The sequence below is a fragment of the Macaca thibetana genome, chromosome 13, assembly GCF_024542745.1.
Source record: "Macaca thibetana thibetana isolate TM-01 chromosome 13, ASM2454274v1, whole genome shotgun sequence".
NCBI lineage: Eukaryota > Metazoa > Chordata > Mammalia > Primates > Cercopithecidae > Macaca > Macaca thibetana.
In genome coordinates, this window is record NC_065590.1 from 37,012,538 (window position 1) to 37,032,916 (window position 20,379).

General features: G+C 46.5%; 1 protein-coding gene and 1 long non-coding RNA gene across 4 annotated transcripts in view; both read left to right on the forward strand.

The window, feature by feature from the left end:
• The window catches only part of LOC126934114 (uncharacterized), a 239,224-nt gene that overhangs the window by 206,923 nt on the left and 11,922 nt on the right, over positions 1-20,379 (forward strand). The window lies entirely within an intron of this gene.
• The window catches only part of LOC126934106 (uncharacterized), a 139,729-nt gene that overhangs the window by 97,224 nt on the left and 22,126 nt on the right, over positions 1-20,379 (forward strand). The window contains exon 7 of one of the 3 annotated variants that reach the window (XR_007718819.1): positions 11,553-11,746. Coding sequence is in view for 1 of the 3 variants with exons in the window: in XM_050754583.1 (XP_050610540.1) it covers positions 18,888-19,275 (388 nt within the window). In the remaining 2 variants the exon portion in view is untranslated. Of the gene's footprint in view, positions 1-11,552; positions 19,276-20,379 lie in introns of those variants that run through there. The other 2 variants (XR_007718816.1, XM_050754583.1) reach the window with 2 other exon arrangements.

Genomic DNA, 20,379 nt, shown 5'->3' on the forward strand with positions numbered 1-20,379 from the left:
ATCCCAGAAAGAGTCATTCACATGGTAAGGCTAGCCAGGGGTGTCCAATCTTTTGGCTTCCCTGGGCCACATTGGAAGAAGAAGCATTGTCTTGGGCCACACCTAAAATATACTAACACAATAGCTGATGAGCTAGAAAAAAAAAATCACAAAATCTCATAATGTTTTAAGAAAGTTTACAAATTTGCATTGGGCCACATTCAAAGCTGTCCTGGGCTGCATGTGGCCCACAGGCTGTGGATTGGACAAGGTTGGACTAGGCTGTGAAGACACAGGCAACCTGATCCAAGGTTCCTGGCTGCCCCAAGAGGCACAGAGCAGCAGAGGCTGCCAGACCTGGCCTCTGCTGACTTCATCGGCAGCCCCATGCCTGGCACTTCTCAGTATTCTGGAGATTTCAGACATACCTGAAATTAAGTTTTCTATTGTCAAGTTTGAAGCTTACTATAATCAATGAGTTCAGTTATAGACTAAAACTTGATTTCTTGCACACTTGGATTTGTGAAGGAGATTCGTTCCTGTGACTTGTATTATATTACTCATATTCTATCACTTAAAAAAATTAATAAATCTTGAAAAATTTTCCACAGCAGTGGAAATGAATAAGAATGAGATAAATCTATCTCATTCTTTTCAAAAAGATGAATATTATTTTTTTTTTTTAAATAGGCCAGGCACGGTGGCTCATGCCTGTAATCCCAATACTTTGGGAGGCTGAGGCGGGCAGATCACTTGAGGTCTGGAGTTCAAGACCAGCCTGGCCAACATAGTGAAACCCTGTCTCTACTAAAAATACAAAAATTAGCTGGGCGTGATGGAGCGTACCTGTAGTCCCAGCTACTCGAGAGACTGAGGCATGAGAATTGCATGAACCCAGGAGGCAGAGGTTGCAGTGAGCTGAGATCGCACCACTGCACTCCATCCTGGGCAACAAAGTGAGACTCTTTGTCTCTAAGTAAATAAATAAAAATACATGCTAATAGTAGGAGACTCAAACAGTACCAAAGGAGAAAGCAAAAGTTCCTTGGTCCTCCAGTCCCTCTCCCTAGATATAATGAGCTTCTTGAGGGTTCTAGAAACTTTCTATGTAGTTAAATTCACATAGCTATTTCTGCATAGCTCTTTTTATATGCAAATAACCTCAAATGAGATATACTTTTCTGTATGTATATCTTTATTATAAAATTTAGCACAATTTTTCTATTTTATATATATATTCTTATTTATTACTTATTGTTAAATAAGTTCTTATTTAAGTAGATATAGGTTTTTGTTTTGTTTTGTTTTGTTTTTTTGGAGACAGTTTCATTCTCGTTGCCCAAGCCGGAGTGCAATGGTGCGATCTTGGCTCACTGCAACCTCTACCTCCAGGGTTCAAGCAGTTCTGCTTCAGCCTCCCAAGTAGCTGGGATTACAGACATGTGCCACCATGCCCGGCTCATTTTGTATTTTTTTTTTAGTAGAAACGGGGTTTCTCCATGTTGGTTAGGCTGGTCTAGAACTCCTGACCTCAGGTGATCCACCCACCTCAGCCTCCCAAAGTGCTGGGATTACAGGTGTGAGCCACTGCGCCCGGCTTAAGTAGATATAGTTCTACTTCATTTCTTTTAATGGCTACCCAGTATTTCACAGAATGAATATGCCACATGTATTTAACCAATGACTGGCATTTAAATTCCCAGATTTTTAGCTAGCATTTATTGACCACAGACTATGTTGTTGGAATATGGTAAGTTACATAATCTTAGTAACAGCCCAAGGAATAGGTCCTTTTACTGCCTGTACTTCATGATGAAGGAACTCTGTTGCAAAGAGGTCAATAACTTTCCCAAGATCACATATCTGGTAGGTGGTAGATCTGGGACTTGAACCCAGGCAGCCAGGCCCTAAGGCTGTACTCTGGATTAGTATGCCACAGCTTCTCTGTAGACCCTGAGCACTTGTGCTGTTATATCCATAAAATACATTCATAGCAATGTACCTGCTAGGTCAAGGTATGTGCATTTCACACGTTAATAGCGCTGAATGATTAGGATGTTATTTTATGTAAAGAGTAATGGGCATCTTTTTATGACCAAGTACAGATCCCACTTGCTTTCAGAGAACAGAGGGGCTGCCGATGCTCTTGTACCCTGAGGCTCTACGAAGTAAGGCTGTTCTCTCTGCTTTGGCCAGGGCTTCAGCTCTGAATCCTATCTGGCCCTCTCCCTTCTGGGCTGGACTGGGCTCCCATGAGTCTTGGTGTCCTCTTATGCCCTCTGAGGCCAAGGCCACTGGGTGCTGGAGAAGCCTGCCCCTGTACCCTCTTGGTCTCCTAAGTTTGAAGGTACCTCCCAGCTAGAAGCCACCTAGATCCTATTTTCTTTCCATCTGCAAGAGGGAAAAATTATACCCACCTAAGGAAACAGAATTGGCCCCCTTCGCTGCCTCATTTGCAGCTCCTACACCTAACCACAGGGGGCCCCACTGTGGGACCTCCAGGCCTTGGTCCTGCCAGACCTTTGCGGAGGTGGGAGGTAAGATTGTGTGTCCTGACTTCTCCATGGCTGTGGCTTTTAAAGGACTGTATCAGTGGTTCTCAAACAGGGACAGTTTTACCCGCCAGCCCCAGGACAGGACATCTGGCAATGTCTGGAGATATTTTTAGTCGTCACAACTTGGGGTGTATATATGTGTACGCACATGGGGCATGTGCACGTGCACATGTGCATATTCTGCTGGCATCTAGTGGGTAGAAAGAGGCCAGGATGCTGTTAAACATCCTACAATGAACAGGACAGCCTGGCCACAAAGAGTTATCCAGCTCAAAGTGTTAATAGTGCTGACACTGAGAAACCCTGGGCTATTGAAGGGCAGACAGTGCCCAGCACATGGCTCTCCCCCATGACTCCTGAGTCTCTATGTAACAGGAGCTGAGGGGTGGGTGGTATCTGGGATGAAGGGAAGTGGCTTGAAGGTATATTTACAAAAAGCTTTTTATAAACAATGAGTAGATACCAATTTCCCTCTCAAAGAACAGGAGAATGGCTGGTGAAGTTTGGGGGTGGGTAGTGGGATAGATTGTCTTTCTCTACATGCAGTCACAAGCTATGGAGAAATTAAGGATGTTGAAGACACTACAAAGTTTACTAAATATGGCTCAGCTAAATTCTCAAAGAAAAATGCTTAGAATTAAATGCTTTATTATTAAACCAAGTAGAATTTAACTGAGCAAGTTGGACACTCAAGAAGCAAGACAACAAAAAATAAACTGACAGGAAGGAACTGGAACAAATTAAGATAAAATAAGTAGTTAATGAATTAGAAAACAAGAAAATCTGTAACTTTAATAAATACACTTAAGACAAATAAAATTGACAATTTGGTATGCTTGTCAGGAAGACAACAGAATTAGATAAAAGTGGATGTAGAAATGGAAAAAAAACATTGATAAAAGAAACCACAGTCTGGGTGCACATGGTGGCGCACTCCTGTAATCCCAGCACTTTGGGAGGCCAAGGTGGGAAGATTGCCTGAGCCCAGGAGTTCAAGACCAGCCCGGGAAACTTAGGGAAACCCCGTCTCTACAAAAAGTTTAAAAATTAGCAGAGTATAGTAGCTTGTGTCTGTAGTCCCAGTTACTCAGGAGGCTGAGGTGGGAGGATTACTTGAGCCCTAGAGGTCCAGGCTGCAGTGAGCTACAATTGTCACTGCACTTCAGCTTGGGAAACAGAGTGAGACCTTGACTCAAAATAATAATAATAATAATAAAAAGAAACCATAGTGGAACCTCTCTGTGTGAGGGTGGCATGGGCTTGAGGGAGGGCGATGGACACTGCAGCATATTCATGCATTCATTTAACAGCTACTTGCTGAGCACATACTGTGAGCCAGGCATTATTCTAAACACTGGGGGTACAACATTTAACAAAATAGACAAAAGGCAGTGGCATTCTGAGCCCTAGTGAGCAGGTAACAACAGACGGGGACCAGTGACATCAGTTCACCTAAGGCCCAAGACTGGCTCAAGATGTTTGTTGATTGAACAAGAAAATGCTGAGGCTTAGGTGAGGAGATGGAGCAGGAGATGAGAAGAGGTTTAACTTCCTTTCAGAAAGTCTAGATTTGGAGGGAAGAACAGATTCTACCATATAAGAACATAAATATTTCTTAATGACTCGTGTAGTCTATCTTCTTTGCAAATACTGATGTGTCTGAAGTAGTATCCTGCCATGAGACCAACTAACTGACTAGCACTGGATTACCCCACCCCTTTTTTTTTTTTTTTTTTTTTTTTTTTTTTGAGACGGAGTCTTGCTGTGTTGCCAGGCTGGAGTGCAGTGGCACAATCTCGGCTCACTGCAACCTCCACCTTCCAGGTTCAAGCGATTCCCCTGCCTCAGCCTCCCAAGTAGCTGGGACTACAGGTGCGTACCACCATGCCTGGCTAATTTTTTGTATTTTAGTAGAGACGGAGTTTTGCCATGTTGGCCAGGATGGTCTGGATCTCCTGACCTTGTGATCTGCCCGCCTCAGCCTCCCAAAGTGCTGAGATTACAGGTATGAACCACCGTGCTCGGCCTACCCCACCTCTTAAGAAGGACTCCATCTGGCGTTGGTCACTATTCCTCTTCTGCTTTTCTATCTCAGACTTTCAGGCTACAGAAAAGAAACCTTTCCTCCAATAATTGGAGCCTTGGCCAGCCCTCGCCCTTAGAAGACTCCATTTGTGGCAGATGGCGCTCCCGTAAGCCAGTGTGGGATTCCTCTCAAACACCCTGTGTTAGTCCATTTCGTGCTGCTATCACAGAATATCGCAGACTGGGCAATTTATAATGAGCAGAGATTTACTTCCTACAGTACTGGAGGCTAGGAAGTCCAAGATCAAGGGGCTTTGCTGCATCATCCCATGGTGGAAGGTGGAAAGGCGAAAAGAGTGGAAGAGAGAAAAGGGAGCCAAATTTGTCCTTTTGTGAGGAACCCACTCTCATGATAATGGCATTCATTTACTCTGCCCCATGGCCTGATCACCTCTCGGGCTCCACATCCCAGCACTTGCGTTGGAAGTTAAGTTTCCAATACATACTTTCTGGGAGAAACATTCAAACTACAGCACAACCCTTGTTTTAGGCCTGTGGCAGCCATCGTGGCTGGCTGGACTCTCTCAACACCCAAGGCCCTTGGTGGGCTGCTTAGAGAAGAGTTTCCAAAGGAATGTTCTGTGGCCAGTAGCTGTCTTCCAACTCATCTGCGGCCACTTCTTTGGCTTCTAAAGCTCCTGGGAAGGGAGTTTGCTCTCATGCCAGGCTGTGTGGAATCTTTCTTCACAGAGAGGAGCAAGAGAGTGTTCAGGGGACTCAAAAGATGACATTTTCAAAAATCTCCCTCTGCTTTTGTTAATAGTGGCAAACACTTGTATCCTGTTCACCTTGGGCTGGGCACTGTTCTAACTGCTTAACATTCATTAACAACCACTCTGTGAGGCAGGTGCTCTATGATCATCCCATTTTACAGATGAGGAAGCTGAGGCACAGAGCTGTGAAGTACCGTGGCCAAGGTCCCCATGATGGAAGTCTGGGCTTGGCCTCCAGAAAGCCTCTCACATGTGCTCATGGCAAAGGCTTCAGGACTTCTCTTCTCCGTCCACTCCTTCAAGAACCTTGTGAACACCAGACACATTCACACATACACAAGGAGAAAAAGAGGCAGTTGTCTGGCCTCTCCCTGATTCTGACTCCTTCTCCAGAGAATTTAACTCATTTTTCTACAGAGGATTTAACTGAAGTGAGTGCTGATTGCAGAGATTACCGACAGCTATAAACATTTACTTGTTGAATTTGAATGAACGAACTCTGTCACCCCTGCAGTGGTCTCTAGGGTTCTTTTGGCCTCTGGGCCTATAAACTGAGCTGCTTGGGTAGTAGATTTGCCTGGACTTAAGAGCATACTCTGTCACTCAGAAGGACCAGGGAGAGCTGGTGAAGCTGACTTGGAACACCAGGGACATAGGGCTATTCTGACCAGGCCCCCAGTTTAGGAAGGGAGGTACTTTCTCAGAAGAGGCCTCCAACAGCAAAGATGTGAAGTTGTAGATGGAGGGGAAGCACTCCCTTGGATCAAAGCCAACTTTGCACTAGAGGCAGGAAGAAATACTATGGGCTCATTAATTACAGGATGCCACAGGATTGGCTTTGCCTCTGGGTGTGAGGGCAGTAACCTATGCTTTAAACAAACAGCCCCATCACTCTACAGTAATTAGCAGCATAATAGGCATCTTCATAGAACTAGATTGACAGGTAGCCCACAACATACAGCCTCAAGCTGGCCTAGAACTGGGTTCTTTCAGATGCCACAGGATCTTGGGCACAGAAGTGACACATTTTTGCTTAGGCTATTTGCTGTGAACTTGCTATGTAGTAGGCAGTGAGAGGAACACACAAGAAATGTGAGACACAAACCTTACCCACAGTCTTACCACAGCAAATCGAGGAGGCAAAATTAAGCTTGAAAAGTTAAACGGCAGCACAAAGAAATAGCATTTATGTCTCATACAAAGGGTACGAATGCTCAGAGCCACAGGGCAGCTCTGGACAGGGACCCCCACCAGGTAGATGGAATGGTGGGGGTATGGTGGGGTCTGCATTACCTGCAGGGTTTCTGCCAGTGCACATTGCCATGTTTCTTTACAAGAGAAGTAGGAAACAGAAAAAGAAAATTAAAAATCATGCTAATATTTGTCAGAGATACACATTGCTATGGTTTTGGTTATATCCTTTAAGATATTTTTTCTATGCCTATATATTTTATTAAATAAATAGGTTTATACTGTATGTCTGTTCTATGACTTGCTTTTTATACTCAGCAGTACGTTGTGAACATTTTTTCTTGTCAATGAAATTTTTATGGATCGCTTATATTTCACTACGAATTTACCATGATTTAACTAATCCCTTCTTATTGCCATTTTAGGTTATTAACAGTTGTGGCCATTATATGTAATTCTGACTCTGTGCACATCCTTATTATTATTATCATTATTATTTTTATGAGACGGAGTTTCGCTCTTGCTGCTCAGGCTGGGGTGCAATGGTAAGATCTCGGTTCACTGCAGCCTCCACCTCCCGAGCTCAAGTGATCCTCCTGCCTCAGCCTCCCGAGTAGCCAGAGTTACAGGCATGTGCCACCATGCCTGGCTAATGTTTTTGTATTTTTAATAGAGACAGGGTGTCACCATGTTGGTCAGGCTGGTCTTGAACTCCTAACCTCAGGTGATCCACCTGTTTTGGCCTCCCAAAGTGCTGGAATTATAGGTGTGAGCCACCAAACCCAGCCACATCCTTATTTTGATCCACTTAAGTAGAAGGGGATCTACTGCCTTAGCCTCCCAAGTAGCTGGGATTACAGGCATGCACCACCACTTCGGCTAACTTTTGTATTTTTTTAGTAGAGACGGGGTTTCACCATGTGGTCAGTCTTGTCTTAAACTCCTGAGCTCAAGTGATTCATCCTCCTCAGCCTCCCAAAGTGCTGGGATTATAGGCATGGTTTCTGTCTTTATGTCAGTTTCAGAAAGAAACTTTCTTCTCCTACAGAATTTATATTAATATATTCACACAAACTATCTCAATACTTTAGTTTTTTTTTTTTTTAAAGTGAAGTAGAGTAGATCAAGGAGTATGCACACTTTGAAGGATTTAGTACGTATTGTCAAATCGCCTTCCAGGAAGGATGTATCAACTTAGGCTGTTGTCACCAATCCTATGAGAGTGCCTCCTTCACTACATCCTTCCCAACACTGGGGATTAGCATTTTTGGAAATTTTGCAAATTTGATAAAAACAAATAGTATATCATTGTTGCTTTAGTTTGCTTTCCTTTTCCTTTTTTCTTTTTATTACTTGGACTCTTTTACAGGCCAACCGTTGGTAATTCTTTCTGATGAATTATCTGCTTATGTGCTTTATCTAGTTTTTTTTTCTTTTTTTTTTTTTCTTTTTTTTTGAGGCAGGGTCTTGCTTTGTTGCCCAGGCTGGAGTGCAGTGGCATGATCACAGTTCACTGCAGTCTCAACCTCCTGGGCTCAGGTGATCCCCCACCTCAGCTTCCCGAGTAACTGGGACTACAGGTGCCCCCCACCACACCCAGATAGTTTTTGTATTTTAAGTAGAGACAGGGTTTCACCATATTGGCTAGGCTGGTCTCAAGTTCCTGAGCCCAAGCAGTCTGCCGACCTTGGCCTCCCAAAGTGCTGGGATTACAGGTGTGAGCCACCGAGCCCAGTCAGTTATCTGTTTTCTATTGATATATTTCTCCATTTTCCCCACTTCATTTGTGCAGTTTGTTGTTAGTATTTAGTGTGGTATATTATTTTTTCTTATACAAAGATGTATTCAGGCTATTAACTCCTTGTCTGTCATATATGTGTGTGTGTGGGGGGGGTTTTTTTTTTTTTTTTTTTTTATTTGGAGATGAGAGTTTCACTATGTTGCCGAGGCTGGCCTCAAACATCTGGCCTCATGTTATGCTCCTGCCTTAGCCTACCCAGTCGCTGGGATTACAGGTGTGAGCCACCTTGCCCAATTATCATGTATTACAAATATTTTATTCTAGATTGTCACTTGTCATTTAGTCTTGTTCATGTTTAAAGCATTCATGAATCTAAAATGTCCATGTATCAAGGTAGTCTATATAGGCTTTACAAATCGTGAGGCTGGAGGTGGCCATGACTGGAAGCAGGGAGGCCAGCAGGGAGGCGGCCCCTGCCAGAGTGCACGTGTGGCAGGATGAGGCCGAAGGTGGGGCAGGGCTAGAGAAGAGGCAAGCAGGGCCAATTGGAGGCAGATGAGAGAGGTGACCAAGATGTGGTGACCTTGGGTGGGGGAGGGAGGAAGGAAGAGGAGGAGCCTTGAGTGACTCACAGGTGCTGACCTGGAGGAGGGCAGAGTGTGAGCAGGTGGAGGATGAGCCAGGATTGGGACTACAGGAAGGGGAGTGGTGGGGGTGGGGTGCAGAAATCGTGACAATTCCCTTTGGCATTGTTGCGTGGAGGCTCCTGGCCGGATAGGTCACTGGTATTTGGATCACTAGGACTGGGCTGGTTTCTGTCTTTTTTTTTTTTTTTGGAGACAGAGTCTCTCTCTCTCTCCCAGGCTAGAGTGCAGTGGCACGATTTCAGCTCACTGAAACCTCTGCCTCCTGAGTTCAAGTGATTCTCCTGCCTTAGCCTGCTGAGTAGCCGGGATTACAGGCATGCTCTACCACACCGGCTAGTTTTCGTATTTTTGTAGTAGAGACGAGGTTTCACCATGTTGGCCAGACTTGTGTTGAACTCCTGAGCTCAAGTGATCTGCCCTCCTTGGCCTCCCAAAGTGCTGGGATTACAGGCATTGTTTCTGTCTTTATGTCAGTTTCAGGGATACTTCTTCTGCTACAGAATTTATATTAATATATTCACACAAACTATCTCAATACTTTAGTGTTTTATTTTTTTTTAATTTAAATCTTAATGTAGCTAGGCACAGTGGTGTGCACCTAGAGTCTCAGCTACCTGGGAGGCTGAGGCAGGAGGAATGCTTGAGCCTAGGAGCTGAAGGCTGTAGTGCATCGCGATTGCACCTGTGACTAGCCACTGCACTCCAGCCTGGGCTAGGTGAAACCCTGTTTCCAAAAAATAAAATAAATATTAATCTAGATGGAATCTGTAGTGTTTTTGTGAATTGTGAAAGTTAAGGAGTTAACTCACTGTCATTGACCTCCACCTGGGGCAGCCCCCAGCCCCTGGCCCAAAGACAGTCCTGTGGGCCCTCAGAGTCCCTGTGTTGCTGCTGCTGTTACTGCTGTGGCTTCTGACCTGTGCCTGACTGCCGTCAAGCCCACTGTGTTGGGGTTTCCTGTCAGTTGTGCCCGGGGCCCTGCCTCCAGTCAGTGCCCTCTCCCAGACTGGTTTCTTTCGAGCATTTCCTGTGGGTTAGCTCTGGGGATCTTTTCCTAGCCTATTCTTACCTGTGTTATTGCCAGAAAGAATTCTTCACAGTTGCTAGTATTTTTATGGCCTTTCCCCAGTTTCTTTAGCAGATGCATATTTTTCTCTGTTTCAGATTTGCTAGGTTCTTTTTTAAGTGACTTTTTAAAGGCCTTTTCTCATTGGAGAATAACAAACATGAAGTCACAAATCCTAAGCATACATCTCAGTGAATTTTTACATAGATATTCACTATATCCCCACGACCCTGATCAAGAGACTTCTTTTAGCGTTAAGAAGCTATTGGTAGGAGGTTGGGTGGAGAGGGAAATCATAAATGTGTCCCCAAACTGCTTTTTTTTTTTTTCCTAGAACTATCAGGAAATGGTGTGAGGAGGGGAGCCATGTATGAATTTCGGCTTTATGAAGGGGTATGGAGAGCACAGTGGTTAGAAGTCAGGCTGGTCATGAGCTGGTCCTGCCCTTCACTAGCCATGGGACTTTCTATGCCTCAGTTTCAACAACTTTAAAATGGGAGTAGAAGACAGCTCCTGCCTCATAGAGTTGTCATAAAGATTACATGAGGCAGTGCACGTAAGTGCACAAAAAAATGTCAATTGTTGTTTCTCTTGTTATTAATAACAACGAGGAAGAGGCGGCTGTAGCCGTGGTTCTTAACTAGGAGTATGTGTCAGAATCACCTGGGGCACTTTTGCAAAAATACACACGCTTGACTCGGCCAGATAACTGAGTCAGGATCTAGATTTTAAGTGCCTCCCCAGGTCATTCTGTTGCTCATCTGTGGTTCAGTGCCACCGGGCTGGAGGTGGCCATGACTGGAAGCAGTGAAGTCAGCAGGCGGCTCCTGCCAGAGAGCAGGTGTGGCAGGAGGAGGCCACAGGTGGGGCAGGGCTGGTGAGAAGGAGAGCAGGGCTGACTTGAGGCAGATGGGAGAGGTGGCCAAGACGTGACTTTGCACAGGGGAGGGAGGAAGGAGGAGAAGCCCAGGGTGACTCACAGGTGCTGACTTGGATGAGGGTGGTGGAGCATGAGCCAGGGTAGGGACTACAGGAAGAGAAGTGGTGGGGGCAGGGCACAGAGATTGTCACAATTGCTTTTGGGCTCCTGGTGAGGATAAGTTAGTATTTAGATCTCTAGGCCTAGGTCAGTACTATGGTTCTGGGAGGTGTTGGTGTGGAGGAGATGGATAAAGCCATGGGCTTGGTCTTTGAGTAAAATGTGGAGGGCAGAGGAGAGCCAAGTTCACAAGCATCCTCCTCTGCAAAGGCCTGCATCCATTTTTTTTTTTTTTTAAATAGACTGGGTCTTGCTCTGTCACCCAGGCTAGAGTGCAGTGGTGTGATCATAGCTCACTGTAGCTTTCAACTTCTGGGCTCAAGCCATCCTTCTGCCTTAACTTTCCAAAGTGTTGGAACTATAGGTATGAGCCCCACACCCAGCTTCTTTGTGTGTCCACTTCTTATTCTGCCTTACCTAGAAATAGAGAAGAGCTTGTTTCTCATGTAATAACCCCTGCTGAGGACTGTTGGAAAATAAACTGTCCCCTAATCTGAAGATGAATACTAACTTTGGGTCATTTTCTTTCTTCACAGGTCACACAGTTTTCCACGCTCCTTGATGGAGGTGCTTAAACCCTATCCATCAGCATTCTTGGACAGCATCTCTGGTTAGGGACAGTATCTGACCGTCTGACATCCCTGCACCCCCCATACTGTCAGCCTCAGGTGGATGGTTTCCTTAGATGGTGGCTTTCTTTGGACCCTTGATATCAACCAGTTACTATTTGGTAAGAACTTAAGTCATTCCAGTGCCTCTCTCAGAAGCATTTGCATTTAGAATTTCAGGTGTCATAGAAATAACGAAAGATGTTGCATTCCTGAGGGAATGAATAAATTATTTATTTCCTTGTTCTAGAACATCATTGCCCACTAGAATTTTCCATGATGATAGTAATGTTCTCTGTGCTGTTCCATGCAGTAACTGCTGGCCACATGTGGCTATTGAACATTTGAGATGTGTCCAGTGTGACTGAAGAACTGGATTTTTTCATTTTAATGAATTAAAATTGATTTTTTTTTTGAGACAAGGTCTTACTCTGTCATCCACACTGGAGTGCAGTGCTGTGATCATGGCTCATTGCAGCTTTGACCTCCTGGGCTCACGTAATTCTCCCACCTCAGCCTCCCAAGTAGCTGGGACCACAGGTGTGTACCACCACACCTAGCTAATTTTTTTTTTTTTTTTTTTGAGAGACGGGGGTCTCCCTATATTGCCCAGGCTGATCTCAAACTCCTGGGCTCAAGTGATCCTTCTTTGGCATCCCAAAGTGCTGGGATTACAGGGGTGAACCTCCATATCCCACCTTAAAATTGTAATTTAAACTGAAAAATGGAAAGCAAGCACTATGAAGTTGTATTCTCTGGGTCGGTGAGAGCTAGGGATGTTAGGCCTGATACCCCACCTGACTGCTCCACTACCAAGTGCTCCCCAGAGGGATTTGGAATAAAGGAGGAGGAGGCCTTGGTTCTTAACTAAGGATGATTCTAACCATCTACAAAAGCAGGCATCAAGTAGAAGATTACTTGGCTGTTTCCACATTGAAACCAAATGAGCTTTCTTTCTCCCTTCCAACCCTGGCCTCAGCCCTCATTCTGCCTGCATGAGAAGGCGGTGTCCAGTACTGCTCCTCCCAGGCCTTTCCAGGCTTCCTTCTTCCAGCTCTTCCCACCTTGGGACCATTGTTCCTGTCCTCCCTTCTGCCCTGCGTCCCTCTCCCTGCTCCCACCACAGCAAGCCCCACCTCCTCCAAGAAGGCTTCCCAGACTCCTCTGTCCCTTCCAGGTGAGGCTAATTCTAGGGCCCTGAACAAATTCCATTTGGCTTCCCAGCTGGGGGTGAGGTGGCAGGGATGGGTCTCAGGAAGATCAGCTGCAGGATGGATGTGCATGTAACCACTTGTTTCTGACTTCTTTGACCACTGCTCATGGTGAGAAAGATATCTCCTGTCCCAACCAGGACGCACCTCGATGTATGGATACATAACACTGAAGCAAAAGTTTTTTTTTTTTTTTTTTTGAGACGGAGTCTCACTCTGTCACCCAGGCTGGAGTGCAGTGGCACAATCTTGGCTCACTGCAAGCTCTGCCTCCCGGTTCACACCATTCTCCTGCCTCAGCCTCCCGAGTAGCTGGGACTACAGGCGCCCGCCACCACGCCCGGGTAATTTTTTTTTTGTATTTTTAGTAGAGATGGGGTTTCACTGTGTTAGCCAGGATGGTCTCGATCTCCTGACCTCGTGATCCGCCCGCCTCGGCCTCCAAAAGTGCTGGGATTACAGGTGTGAGCCACTGTGCCCAGCTGCAAAAGTTTTGTCAAAATAATATTCACCCTGACTACATGTGATGCACTTGGATATTCTGTTTATTTTATTTATTTATTTATTTATTTATTTCCGTCTCGCTCTGTTGCCCAGGCTGGAGTGCAGTGGCACCATCTTGGCTCAAGCAAGCCCCGCCTCCCAGGTTCACACCATTCTCCTGCCTCAGCCTCCTGAGTAGCTGGGACTACAGGTGCCTGCCACCATGCCCGGCTAATTTTTTTTTGTATCTTTAATAGAGATGGGGTTTCACCATGTTAGTCAGGATGGTCTTGATCTCCTGACCTCGTGATCCGCCCGCCTCCCAAAGTGCTGGGATTACCACCCCTGTCCTATTCTGTTTATTTTTTAAAGAGAAAGGCTGGTTGTGACCCACTAAATTGATTTCATGACCCAGTAGCAAGTCACAACCCACTGAGTGAGCAATACAGAGTGAGACCCTGGCTGCATCTTCGCCCCAGCTGTGACAGCCAGCCCTGCCTGACTCAGAGCAGCTCCAAACACAGCCCAGGATGCCCGTTACTGTACTGCCCACACGCTGCACCCTGGGTTCCTTGAAGAGCTAGCACATGAGCTAGCTCATCCAGGTGGTCTCCCTGAGGGGCCCTGCTCTTTTCACAGACTCTCACTGCTCCATTGGTCGTGCTGTAAAATGGCCATGGCCACGGAACCTGTGTCAGGAGATTGAAATCTATAGAACACACAAGACACCAAAGAGAAGGATGCCAGGTCAGAGTCAGGGACACAGGCTGCACATCTCATCTCTCTTGATCTCATTCCTCTTAATGGGACCTCTCAGGTCTAGGGGTCTCACAATGCTGCTCATCTAGCAGGGCTACACATAACAAATAGAAGCAGAGCAAGCCCTGGAGCTCCTGCCTGATAGTGTCACGACGACAGAAACATCTTACCAATCAGAGGACCATGAGAAATAGATTCAAGGAGCATTCCATGTACAAGTGAGTCTTGGCCCCATCTGCCTTTGGATTTTAGCCGTGAACTGGAATGTATTGGAAACAAGACCCTAAGAAATAGCTAAATCAAAATCCCTGCGTTTGAACCAAGTGCCTTATTTCTCTGTGGGCCTCAAGCTTCGCTGACATCTGTGGAGCACACTGTCCTAACAGGAGTGCTGTCTGATTTTCCAGCTCTCTGCAAAAGAAACAGCCTGGAAGGGTGGCTGGTGGAAAGTGGTTTTTAGAGAGAGACTTGTAGAAAACAGGAAAGTGAAGGCTGTAAGGAAGGCTGTAATTAAACAGCACATAGAAACACAATCACATTATTGTCCCATTCCATAGGGATAACGATGACCACTTCAGTGGGAAAAGGAGAGGTTTAAGGTTTAAGGTTTAGGGACTATGGGCCCCCTTTTAGGAAGATTTTTCTTTTCATAGTGGTTAAAATAGTGTTTTGGCAATTCAAGTTTCATTTTCAGAAAATGTAATTGATGGGAACCTCAGTGACTCTGGATGAATAAGATGCTGTTGAGTGGCTCTGACTCGGGCCGGCCGTGCTTCTCACAGGACCTTGGAGACTGAGGCCACTGTGATTTCAGGTTCAGGGTGCAAGTCCTCTCCACACAGCCCTAGTTGGCTTCACAGCTGAAAATGTCTCCCTTACTGTTGGACCCCTTTGTTCACCTGCATGAGTTTGTGAATAAATCCTTTCCAGTCTGAAAGCTTGCTGATACTTGGAGACAGGTATGGAGAGAGGACTCTGAGCTGGACACTCCCTGGGGATGGCAGGCTTGGTGGGATGGCCTAAATAGCCATGGGACAGGACACAGCAACTCAGATTTGGGCTAGGGGTGCAGTTTGGGGAGCAGTGGTGGAGGCGTAGGCTGGCATGGGCTTAAGGACAAATTCTGCCCTCTTCACTACATGGCCCAAGCCAGGGCAGCCCACTCGCTGAGGCAGGCTGCGCCCAGTGTCTGTGTCTTTGGTAGCCTGATTCTTCCCCGCTCCCTGGCCATGTGGTCCCCAGATCTGCTTCTGTGAATCACCCTGGGTGATTGCAGGGGTGCTTCAATCAGTGAGGGGATCTCAAAGAAAAGCCAGGTATTTCTTAGATAAGGATTCTTAGATAAGGATGACTTATTCCTCACCATCTGAGAAAGTAACGGTCTAGTAGAAGGCAGGGGGGCCCGGGACTCTGTCACCTCACCAGGAGGTCTCTGTCTTGACAATAGATTACTACGTTATGCACGTGTAATGCATTGCACATCCTATTGTTGACATTTTGCAAATCTAATTTAATTACAAAATGATGAAACCATTTCTCCCAAAGCAGGGAGAATAACATGAAATCACAATAATAACCTAAAATAACAATATCAAAGTTCTAGGAAAAGATTTTAGACAAGCCACTCTGTGACATGTCCCCAAGGCCAGAGTGAAGTAGGGCTTGATCAAAGTGGTGGTCTCAACAAGCTCCCTAAAGGAATTCTTTTTTCAGTGGGATTAGAATAATGTGAGGAGTAGAGGAAAACCTGCCAGGCATAAGCATTCCACCGAGTGGAAATTAGATTCTGATGATGAAATCGCAAATGATTTTAATGGGGAGGAAGGGGGCAGGCAGCAGCCAAGGAGGACAGATGAGTGTAGGTTTTCAGTGAACCTGCTGGGGTTTCACACTGCTTGATGCCTTGGCTGTGATATACCTCGGGTGTGTCAGAATGTCCAGAAGGACCAAAGTCTAGAATTAGCAGCGATTTTAAAGGAATCCTGGTCAGCACCAAAGTTGTTTGTTTGCTTCCTTATTGGTCTGTTTGGAGCAAGAGGATGGACAAGGCAGCGACTCCCCTCAGCTAGGGGAAGACGCAGAGTAGAGAGAACAATAAGTACCCAGTTCCCATTTTGTTTCTAACTGTACCTCCCTTGAGAATAGTCCTCACACTGGGAGGAAAAAAAAAGGTGGAACAAAGATCATTAAGAGTGAAATGAAGCCCCTAACAGTAGAGAAAATGTAAAATAGAGCTCCCTCAACTCTATCCTAGAAAACAACCCACTTGTCACGTTCCCCATAGGTGGTCATATTCCCCGCAGGTGGTCACGTTCCCCACGGGTGGTCATCCAGGTTGGCCAGAGCCCCCAAAGCAGCACTTCTGGGGAGAGGTAGCATGACCAGAGACAAATCCATTTATTAGTCCTAGATTTCAAGACAGAGAAGAGAAACTTGCTCAGCAATGTTTTTTTTTTTTTTTTTTTTTAAATCCCTGCAGTGGCTCACGCCTGTAATCCCAGCACTTTGGGAGGCTGAGGTGGGTGGATCATTTGAGGTCAGGAGTTCAAGATCAGCCAGGCCAACATGGTGAAACCCTATCTCTAATATAAATACAAAAATTAGCTGGACATGGTGGCAGGGGCCTGTAATCCCAGCTACTTGGGAGGCTGAGGAATGAGAATCACTTGAACCCAGGAGGTGGAGGTTGCAGTGAGCCAAGATCTTGCCATTGCACTCCAGCCTGGACAATAGAGTGAGACTCCGTTTCAAAAAAATAAAAATAAAAACAAAAATAAAAAGGGCAAACCAAGACACTGGGGTTCAAGCCCTGCCTCTGTCACTTTGTGTGACCTTTGGCAAGGTACTTAAGCTCTCTGCGCCTCAGTGCCTTCATTAAAAATGAGGATCATGGCAACAGGACACACCTGTGAGGATTTCCGTGAAGGTTAAAAGAGTTAAATGAAGTTTCTTAGCACTGTGGCCACACCCATGGCAAGGGCCATGTGCTGAATAGTTGCTGCAACTGTCATTGTCACCATCATCATCATCACCGCCGATTCAAAATGCAGTTACTGAACCCCGTCTATGTGCCAGGGGAGTAAAGACCAGTAGGGTGGGTCCCCACCTTCCAGAAGTCATGGCCCAGCGTAGAAGGCACAGAATTGTCACATGCAGAGATGGGTTAGGGGCAGCACAGGGTGTGGTCACATCACCTGGGTGGGACCCAGGAAGGCTCCCAGGGGTGGCAGGCCAGGGCCTCTGAAACAATGACGTGGCTCAGAAGCATTTCAGCATCTTGTTGTCCCGTGCTCATCAGGCTGTTTACTCTGGGGGCGGCTGTGCACTCAGTGCCCCCTCCACGCCCCAAATGAGCGCCGGGACTGGCCAGGACTGGCAGAGCTGGCTGGGCAGTTCCAAGGGCTCAGGGACCCACCCCAGGGCCTCCTGGGCACAGCTGGGGCCCACAGGCCCCCATTCCTGGGCCTTAGGGCCTGAACACTGAGGCCCCCCGTGTACATGCACCCCCTCTGTGCCAAGCACCGTGTTGTGGTGTGCTGTGGTGTTGTGTCTGATCCTGGGAGATGGGTGGTGTCAGGGTTATTCTCATTTTACAGCTAAGAAAACAGGCTGGGACATTAAATGTCTTATAAAAGGCCCAGCCAGGACTTGGAGCCAAGGTTTCCAATGCCAAAATCAGGTGCCGTTTCCATACACCACCCTGGGCAAGACCAGAGGTGAGTCAGCCGAGAACCCTGCCCTCCAGGAGGAGATGGAGCCAGAAATCTGATAACTGACCCTCCAGCCCAGAGGAAGGGTGGCAGGGCTGTGAGAGCCCTGCCCTCTGGGCCCTATCCCCTGCCCATGCAGATTCTTGCAAAGTGGCCCCTGCCTGCTCACTCTTCATGGAAGCGTCTCTCAGTCAGTGATTGTTTTAGAGAAGGAAGGCAATGGTTTAGGAAAAAAAAAAAAGTTCTTTAGTGGTGGCAGCATTTTTTTCAAATAAAATTTTATCAGAATACGTTCAAAATTGGTAACAGGAGAGCTGTTCTGGGTACAGAGAGTGAGAGGAACCTGTTTGTGACCTCAGGCTTCCTGACCCCTCCCACCCTACTCCAGACTATTCTGCAGAAGCCCATGTTGACCCCTGCTTTGAGGTGGCAGAGTTAACACTACTCTTCATTATAAGCTCTTATCTGGGGCAACTCAGAAGAACATAAGTTCCATGGGGAAGGTTTTTGTTTGTTTCTAATTGTGGTAAAATATATATAACATAAAATTGACTATTTTAACGGTTTTTGAGTGTATAATTCAGTGACATTAAGTATATTTACAACATCATGTAACCATCAACACCATTCCTCTTCAGAACTTCTTCATCTTCCCAAACTAAAACCCTCTACCCACTAAACACTAACTCCCACTACCCACTAAACATTTCCCTCCCTGCACCTCTGGCAACCACCACTCTACTTTCTGTCTCTATGAACTTAACTACTCTAGATACCTTATGTAAGTAGAATCATAGAGTATTTGTCCTTTTATGTCTAGTTCTTTCACTTAGCATAATGTTTTCAAGATTCATCCATGTTGTAGCATGTGTCAGAACTCATTCCTTTTTACGGCTGAATAATATTCCATTGTGTAACTGTACCACATGTTCATCTGTTCAGCCATGCGTGGGCGCTTGGGTTGTTTCTTCCTTTCAGCTATTGCAAACCAATAATGCTGCTGTGAACATGGGTGTGCAAATATTTGTTTGAATCCCTGCTTGCAGTTCTTTTGGGTCTATACCTAAATAAGTGAAATTGCTGCATCATATGGTAATTCTATGTTTAACTTCTTGGGGAACCACCATATCATTTTCCACAGTGGCTGTATACCACTTTACATACCCACTGGCAATGCACACAGGTTCCAGTTTCTCCACATTCTCCCCAGTGTGGCAGAAGTTTTAAATCTCTTCGTCATAGTGTACCCCCAGAGACTAGGGCAGTGCCTGGCACATTGTAGGTGCTTGATAAGTATTTGTTGGATGAATGAATGGGAGGCCTTGGCCTCAGAGCAGCTGTACCTGGGAACTCTGCTACCTGAAGGTGGCACCCAGTCAGTAAGTGTCCTACCTACACGGGGTCCCAAGACCTTCCCATTCCAGTCCCTGTTCAGCTCTGAGACAACCATTTATTTGTTATTTATTTATTTATTGAAACAGGGTTTCACTGTGGTGCAGGCTGGAGTGCAGTGGCAAGATCATAGCTCACTATAGCCTCGAACTCCTGGGCTCAAGTGATCTTCCCACCTCAGCCTCCCAAGTAGCTGGGACTACAGGCATGTGCCGCCTGGCTAAATTTTTTTTTTTTTTGGTAGAGATGAGATCTCACTTTGTTGCCCACGCTGGTCTAGAGCTCCTGGCCTCAAGTGATCCTCCTGCCTTGGCCTCCCAAAGCCCTGGGTTTACAGATGTGAGCCACCACCCCGAGCCGAATGTAAAAGTCCATCCAGGGCAAAGATAAGAGTCAAGAGGCCCAGAAGAGTGGGACTGAAGTGTCAGGGGCCAAGGACAGCCCACCGTGGGTTTCCTGTGATCCTGGGGCTTGGCTACTTGGACCAGGGGTGAGGGATAGGGGAAGGGAGACAGGAGATGCTGAGAAGGACATAGCCTTGGGGAACATCGCGGCTTCTGTGCCTGGTGCTGCAGTGAAGGAACCAGGAGGGGCTGGCAATTGGCCTAGGGGTTTGCTGTGTTTCAGAACTCCTCCTCCCAGTGCCTTCTCCTCACTCAGGTCAGACTTCTCACCCATTCCCACCCCTGCATCTTCGTTCCGGCTGTTCCCTGATCCCTTCCCCAGGAGCAGCATTCCTACTTCTTCTCCTTTCTTCCTAACCCAAGGTGGCTCATTTCTCAAAGCCCAGAGGAAGGTGCACATCCTCTGCAGGGCTTTCTCCACAGTTCTAAGCCCCCTCTCTGCCAGGCCTCAGACCCCACAAGGCAAGGGTGGGGTGGACAGCATTGCACAGTATGTGCTGTGTACTGTGCGACAGGATGCCTCTTCAGCTCCAGCCAGAGCAGGCTGAGAGTCTGCCCACTAAGTGGCCTCCCAGTCCTCTCCCACTCTCCTGGCGCACAGTGAGAGGTGTGCACAGCTGGAACCCCAAATGGTGTCCCAGTGGGTGTGATCAAAGCAGACACAGCAAGGTGACGCCTGGCCCAGCAAGGTAGCAGTGAGGGCCCCCCAGAAAGGGATCTTAAGGTTCTCTTGCCCCCCACCATCTGGATTAAAGGGTCCCCAGGTCCTGAAGAGGAACTGGGACTGCTGTCAGAA